Source organism: Styela clava, chromosome 5, assembly GCF_964204865.1.
Source record: "Styela clava chromosome 5, kaStyClav1.hap1.2, whole genome shotgun sequence".
In the NCBI taxonomy this organism is placed as follows: Eukaryota; Metazoa; Chordata; class Ascidiacea; order Stolidobranchia; family Styelidae; genus Styela; species Styela clava.
Genome location: NC_135254.1, coordinates 15,941,018 through 15,949,419, shown reverse-complemented (window position 1 = coordinate 15,949,419; position 8,402 = coordinate 15,941,018). Strand labels below are relative to the sequence as shown.

General features: G+C 37.8%; 1 protein-coding gene across 9 annotated transcripts in view; it reads left to right on the top strand.

Moving 5' to 3' along the window:
• Window positions 1–7,456: 7,456 nt before the first annotated feature.
• The window catches only part of LOC120345146 (uncharacterized), a 42,992-nt gene continuing 42,046 nt past the window's right edge, over window positions 7,457–8,402 (top strand). For all 9 annotated transcript variants that reach the window (XM_078113237.1, XM_078113240.1, XM_078113235.1 and 6 more), the window contains exons 1-2: window positions 7,457–7,615; window positions 8,121–8,168. In XM_078113237.1, the coding sequence (XP_077969363.1) occupies window positions 8,135–8,168 (34 nt within the window). In that variant the 5' untranslated portion in view covers window positions 7,457–7,615; window positions 8,121–8,134. The remainder of the gene's footprint in view (window positions 7,616–8,120; window positions 8,169–8,402) is intronic.

Here is an 8,402-nt window from a genome sequence, read left to right as displayed (position 1 = left end):
GAACAGAATTTTTTATCTTTATCTCCGTTTACCTCTCATTTAGGGATGTTTGCATTTAGCTAAATTCCTGCCTACACGTTCCAAATATATTGTATACTCATTTTTCCATTAATGGTTCACATTACACAAGGAGCTTTTGGCGACGCCCAGCATGTGAAAAGTTTAAGCTTAACAGTACCGGTATATAATTTTGTTAAACGACTGTCAGACTGTTCAAGATAGATAGATAGATAGATTATTCGAATACTTCATAATATACACAAATTTGAAATGGAGAATTCTGGAGGGCGAACAAAACTTTTGAAAAATGTTAAAACCTGGGAAACACCTTTAGCACCTTTATTCAGAATAATCACTAAGTGCAACATCGGCCGTCCTTAGTACCGGAACTAGTAAAACTGCAAATTTAAACCAATGCCCTTGATTATGATCGTTATGTAGGTGCAATACAGTGACCAAACGTGCCTATTTCGTTTTCACTGTCACAACAAGAATATTCAAATCTCAATAAATCTATAACTAGATAGCGAACGAAGACCGCCTACTTGTCGATCGTTCGCAGCGACGAAAGTTAGGTGATCCCCCAAAACAGAAACTGCGGTTTCGATTCCTTGCTTTGACTTAATAGCGACACCACGTGTCTCATCACTAATTAATTAATAACATATTCACTAATTTGATTTATCTTAGCATTTTCCTTAAAAACTAAACTAAAATGAACCACGAATTTAAAACGGGATATTCACACATTCAATAGTTGAGGCAGCGCACACGATACTCCCAGATGAACGCTTTCAATTGAGGTATGAATACACCTGCTTCGAATCAACGAAGCATGTTCAATGTAATTTTTTGGAGTTAATTAGCTTCGTCACGGGCTGCCAAGCGTGACGCCGTTAATTAAGTAAGATTCTAATCCACCCGATCTTCACCAGTGGCGGTAGCTCAGGGGAAGCGTTGGGACATGATCAAACATTAGGACCGTGGTTCGAACCCACATGATAGATTGAGTTGTAGGTTGTGGGCGTGGGTCAGCAGGCAATGCAGACGGTCGAGGGGAAAGGAAGTACAAAGAGAGCAGAAATGAAAAGAAAATGGAAGACAGCATTGGAGTGAGCAAAAATAGCCGCGGAGTAACAGGTGAGAGCAGCAGCCAAGGAGAACAGAGATAGTTATGAGGGTGAACCAGCAGACAAGACAAAAGGACAGGCGACATGGGAGCCAAGCCCATCAATCAGGGCAGCCAAGGAGAGAGCAGATACGGAAAGGAAATAAATCATCAATCAGGGCAGCCAAGGAGAGAGCAGATACGGAAAGCCCATCAATCAGGGCAGCCAAGGAGAGAGCAGATACGGAACATCAATCAGGGCAGCTAAGGAGAGAGCAGATACGGAAAGGAAATAAATCATCAATCAGGGCAGCCAAGGAGAGAGCAGATACGGAAAGCCCATCAATCAGGGCAGCCAAGGAGAGAGCAGATACGGAACATCAATCAGGGCAGCCAAGGAGAGAGCAGATACGGAAAGCCCATCAATCAGGGCAGCCAAGGAGAGAGCAGATACGGAACATCAATCAGGGCAGCTAAGGAGAGAGCAGATACGGAAAGGAAATAAAATCAATCAGGGCAGCCAAGGAGAGAGCAGATACGGAACATCAATCAGGGCAGCTAAGGAGAGAGCAGATACGGAAAGGAGATAAATCAGGGCAGCCAAGGAGAGAGCAGATACGGAACATCAATCAGGGCAGCCAAGGAGAAAGCAGATACGGAAAGGAAATAAAAAAAACTGGTAGGATTAAGTTGCGGAGGTGGACCAGTGGACAAGACAAGTCCGATTGTCGAAAGGGTGAAAGCGGGATGGGTCAAGATGGGAGTAGGCGGATCAGGGCCGGAGCAGAATCGAAAGGAAATCGAATGGACAAGACAAGTCCGATTGTCGAAAGGGTGAAAGCGGGATGGGTCAAGATGGGAGTAGGCGGATCAGGGCCGGAGCAGAATCGAAAGGAAATCGAAGTGAGCAAAAAAATTAGAGATCAACAACAAAAAAGGCAGGGCGGAATAACAGGACGGCCGGGAAGAAATAAAAGTGCAAATAAGAAAGAAAGAAGTGAGCAAAAATAGATCAACAAAAAGGCAGAGCGGAATAACAGGATCGGCCGGAAGGAAATATCAATTACAAAAAGAAAGAAGGAAACAGAGAAATCAGCCAAAAGGCATCAGGGCGGAAACGGAAAGGCATCAGGGCCCCGGAGTTTACAGGCGAGAGCAGAACAAAAGGAAAGCGGGGGCGGAGTAACAAGCGGGAAAGTAAGAAGTAAGCAAAAATAGGGCAGAGCGCGGAATAACAGGATCGGCCGGAAAAAGTGCAAAGGAATACAAATTAGTCAAAAAAAGGCCATCATCAATGGACGGAATAACAGGCGAGAGCGGCAGGAGAGCAGAAAACGGAAAGGAAGTAAACCGGAAAGGCCATCATCATCAGGGCGGAGTTTACAGGAGAGCAAAACAGATCAGCCAATAAGGCTAAACAGGCGAGCAGAGAAAGGAAGTTAAAAAATAGATCTGCGAGGCTGGTTAAGAAGAAAGGCCATCCCACCCGCGCAAGCCCCAAGGTAAAAAGTGAAATCGGCATTCGGGACAAAGAAGAAGAAAGGCCATCCCAGACCCGCCCAAGCCCAAAAAATGTGAGATCGGCATGGGGTCGAGATGGGAGTGAGCGGGTCAGGGCGGAGCAGAATCGAAAGGAAATCGAAGTGAGTGAGAAAATAGATCAATCAATCAACAACGCAAGGTCGGAATAACAGGACGGCCGGAAAGAAAATAGAAAGTGCAAAGAAGAAAGAAAGAAGTGAGCAAAAATAGATCAACAAAAAGGCAGAGCGGAATAACAGGATCGGCCGGAAGGAAATAGAAAGTGCAAAAGAAGAAAGAAGGAAATAGAAATCAGCCAAAAAAGGCCAATCATCAGGGCGGGATAACAACAGGCGAGAGCAGAAACGGAAAGGAAATAATAAACCGAAAGGCATCAGGGCGGACAGGCGAGAGCAGAAACAAAAGGAAAAGTGAGCAAGCAGATGGATTCAGCGAAGAGGCAGGGCGGAGTTAACAGGCGAGCAGATAAAAGGAAGTTAAAAAAATGGATCTGCGAGGCTGGTCCCCCAGACCCGCGCAAGCCAAAAAGTGAAATCGGCATTCGGGACAAAAATAAAAATCAGCTAGAAGCAAATTGAGATGAAAATCATGAAAATCTTCATATAAGGTTTGGAGATGCGCGCTACTTAGACTTCGTTGAAGTTTCGAGTAAAAAGGTTACGTCGTTTTTGTTAGGTAACTTGGTTTCACTGGACAAAAAAAACTTGCTACAAACAACACATTGCGGTTCTTCGTTGTCATTCTGTTAAACGGTATCGATATAAAAATTATTTATAATTCTTGAAATTTAACGAGTTTTTGGATTTCCTTGGATAAAGGTTATCCTTCCTTGGTAATAAAAGTGCGTACTCTCATCCTCTTATTCGTATTCATGTGAAGCTGGCTTTTCTACCGTGGCCGTAATAGAGTAAAAATATCGATTTTGAGTAAATGATGGAAAATGCGTGTGGCTCTCTCAATTTACTCCAAGTCCAAGGTTCAATAACCTATAAGAATTGTAAAAAGATGCGATTTTTCTGACTTTCGTTGAGTTTTGTTTGCTCGTTTAAATGAAACTCATTGCAAAAAGAGGTCTTTTATTGAAAGGTCATAAGACGTTTTTTTTAATGAGGAGTAGTAACTTGAGCATATTGTTTTGGAGGGCGTCACAGTACAAAGAAGTTTGAGATCCACTGCTTTAGGCCTACACGTTCGCCTATAGAAAAACCAAAAAGATTGCTGTAAACTTGATAATGAACTACTTGAGTACTTGACAGTCAAAAAGCTAGGCCAACGGTTAACGAAAATGCCACCACCCTCAAAAAGTTTGTCCGATTTAGGCCGACGGTGACGCGATATTGAATGGTCGTCAGTTGGGCGACAACTTCACGATCCCGAGATAGCCATGGCGCCCACTTTATTCGCAATTTTGCTCCCTCTCCCACGGAACACTCGGAAGAAACTCGCAGAACACAGTTTGGGAAACGCTGGCTTACAGAGTCACAATGTACACATGTTATAATGTACAGCTTGTTTTGAAGATTTGTGTTTTGTTACGTCCCGTTCGCATTTAATTACAATATTATCCAATTGCCTTTCTTGCTTTGAGTTGTGACTGAGGATTTTTTGACTCACTACTCACTTATTTTTTATTTTTTTTTATTTTTTTTTTTTTATTAATAAAAACATCACTTTTTATCCACACGATATAACACATAAACACAATTGCACTTTAAAAAAAATGAGTTCATGATAACTTTCCACTTCTTAATGTGGTTCGACAGTTTACATTTTCTAGTTGCAATAATTTTTTCACAGTTAAATATACTTTTTATCATATATAAAAATTGATCAAATTGAGGCCTTTCATTCGGTAGTTTACATTTATAGATATAATATCTTGCACTCAATAAAACACAGTTTATACCTTGGTTTTGCTCTACCCCCATTAAAATTCCTCTATATGTCAGATTAAGATTTAAACCATATTCAACAGTTAGCCATGCATTAACTATTTCCCAAAATTGTTGCACAAATTCACAGAAATAAAATAAATGTGACACGGTTTCAACATTCCTTTCACAAAATGTACATTTCGGACTTGATGTCTTATTTATCCTAAATAATAGGTCATTTGTAGGTACTGCTCGCAAAGCAAATTTAACATGGAAAGATCGAAGTCTCGATTCAATAGTGCAATAAAAAACTTTTTCATACTGCGTCAACCAATTATCCAAGTTCTTGCACAGTTCATTTGACCATTTTTCTATTTTCTCCTTAGGCATCAAGATTTTTACATTACGAAGCTTATCATATATGTATCTGGAAGTTTTAACGATGCTTCTAATATCTTCCAATAGACTAAGATGTGGATTGGCTTGAGCAGTTTTTACTAAATTGTTTTTGCAAGCTTGGGCTTTTAAATATGATTGCATGTCATTATGAAAATCAGAAAAGCAATAATGATGAAAAATGATTGGAAACATTGCAATTTGGTGTTTTGAATCACAGATATCTTCAATAAAACAAATACAATTTCTATTCCAATCTTCAATATATAACATTTTCCCTTTACTTGATATCTTTTTATTGAACCACAGTGGTTCATGCAAGTGACTTACATCAGTAACAACTTTAGATTTAAAAATATGCCAATAGTATAGAGTATCTCTTAAACATCTCGACTTAATGTTTTTAATAAATATTCCAAATGGATATACATTTCCATGGAACATATAAATTTAGGAAAAAAAATTCTATAGATTTCCACGAAGCATCAAATTCATCATTTACTAAAATTTTAACCCATCTTAATTTAAGACCAATGGAAAATGATTCAATATCTATCATATTAACCCCCCCCCCCCCCCCCTTCCCCTATAGGTGCAATTAACGTGTTACGTTTTATTCTCTCCCATTTTGAACCCCACAAAAATTCATAGCATATTTGATTAGCTTCCTTTATAAAACTATTGGGAAGTCTCATTGGTAAGGTCGATAATACGTATACTAGTGTACTCAACATTAGGGATTTGATTACCGTAATTTTTCCACCTATTTTATATGTATTTTATATATATATACTACTCACTTATTTTAACATTGTTTCGTGAAAATAAATCTTTTTCTCTACCGTTAGCGCTACCTGTTCACAGCACGATTTTATATTTTAGAGTTCGGTCGGTAGGACATGCCGTGTTTTAGTGCAGTTGCAGGCTCAAGTACACGTAGTTTTGACTGGAGCTGGCGACGTGCTATACCAGGTCGATAATAAATAAAGCACAACCGGTGTTAGCAAAACTGAACGATGTAATTTCCCGACGTTTCGAATTTCTATACAGAAAAACTTTCTGTATAGAAATTCGAAAAACTTTCTGTATAGAAATTCGAAACGTGGGCAAATTACATCGTTTTGCTAGCACCGGTTGTGCTTTATTTATTATCAACATGAGTTTACCTGGTGGCAATTACAGAATTATGCTATACCGTACCGATTGTTTTTTTAAGTACCGGTAGATTTGATCCAATTTGGCAATGGATTCAAATTTGGCAAAAAAAAAAGTTTTGTTTTGCTAACACCGGTTGTGCTTTATTTATTATCAACATGAGTTTACCTGGTGGCAATTATGCTATACCGGTACCGTACCGATTGTTTTTTTAAGTACCGGTACCGGTAGATTTGATCCAATTTGGCAATGGATTCAAATTTGGCAAAAAAAAAAGTTTTGTTGAGTAGATAACTTAAGTGTATGAAGAAAGAGGGGTAGATTATGGCATATGGTGTGTGTTGGTGTATGTTGTTTATTACAGTATTAGTTCTCGATATCAACAAATGAAAATATATTCAGAAATTATAACTGTATAAGCTGTGGTACCTCCCCAACACACAAAAAAAAGGTACCCCAACTCATTGCAGAATTTTTTTCTGTTTTGCACTGTATTCAGTAAGTAGTAAGAATAAGAATGCTACCCACCTGACAAGTTTCATCTTTTATATTTCTATGGATTTTCAAGCTATCCTACAGTGGTACCGGTAGTTAGTGACATGAAAAAAGGGTCCGCTTTTTTTTCTTCGGTTGGTTTTTAGTCGTAACTTCGTTGTTTGTTGCCGCATTTTAGTTCTAAGTTCTAGCATAATAAAAGGCACTTAAAAGATGTGATATGTTACACGTTTTTCCTATTTTACTTTCATTCTCTGTTTTACTTTCGAATTAATAATGGAGCAATCTGTACTGTAATATTAAACTAAAAATAAAAATAAGATTTGAATTTTATGTATATCTAAAAGCAATCTTACTATTTCCGAAGTATCGTACGCTTCCTTCAATCTACCTCATTTTATCAAGTGCCTCTATGTCTCGCCAAAGAATGGTTGTGATTCTGATCTAAAAGATTTCCATATGTTATTGAATCTTCTGAGTTTCTCCGATTTTCCGGCTCATTGCCGGACTCGTTCATATATTTTTTGGGCCAATGTTCACCGTCAACTTTCACTTGCAGTCAATATACTGACACATTTTTTCCCCTTCAGGTAATTAAATTGATATACTGATTTTTGAAGTTGCTTATTAACGTTTCTAGTTGTGGGGTCGCGACTCGCGAGTATCTGTAGGCCTCGATTTTATGAAAATTGTGGTCGTGAAAAAAAAGTTTGGCAATCACTGAACTAAGTGATACAACCAAGGTGGTGTTGGCAGCCTTCATAGAGTCAAAATTCAAAATGTTCACAATCAATTTTGTAATATTATTAGACTCTGTTTACTGTTTAGAGTGATTCATACTAGATAAAGTTTATATATTATTTTATATTGAGCGTTTCATAATTCTATATTTTATTTTTCAAAACTTCTAAGCAGATAATAACATATTATACCTAAGTCTTTTACCTAGTATATCATTACTTTGTTCTGAATCTTATTACATCTGATTTCAATAATGCTGTAATTTCACACACAAAATTTCAACAGGAAAGAGTATACAGTGGAGGTATGTATTGGATTGTTTCACATTATTACCGGTGTTAATATACTGATAAATGTATTAGAAGAGAAATAATATTGATTAATTTCAAGTTTTATGTTTATTAACAAGAGTGAACGAACAATTTCCAATCTATAAGTTTTCAGTAATAAAATTTAGTTTTTCCAAACTGGAAAGGCAAGAGAAGAGAATGTGGCTGTTGCTTAGCCTTCAGTAATAAAAGCACGCAGCGACAAGATCAAACAAATATTACGGTATGTATTTCTAACCATCTGAGTGCCTTTTTTAACATGTCGGATTAGGATTTTATGCCCGATGGGAAAAATTTGAGCGTGGACAAGGCGACACTGAATAGCTTGGCGCGCCAGGGTGTGGGCTGCCTGTTGCACACTCATGATTAAAGTGATATGCGATAGAGCATTCAGACCCTTGTTCCAAATGACTGGACAATTTTTATAATTTTTTACTGTTCTTTTGTGATTCTTAAAATGTCTTTGTTAATTTATTTTAGTGATGTAAAGAACAATGTCTTCAGAAGAGAAGGAACCTTATTTTCATGGTAAGTTTTTATCACTTCATATGTCAGGAATGAATATTTTGTTATATGCGTAAAATCTATTTTGTTTTACTTATTATTTTGTTTTGATTTGGAAAAAAAAATGATGAAATGCTGCTAGATAGTTTCCCAGTATCAGTTTTAAAATCCACCATGAGGTATTTTTTGGTATTCTTATATAATAATTTCAGTAAGCGTGTGTCTTTATATACGAGTACTTGATGTCACTTGTACCAG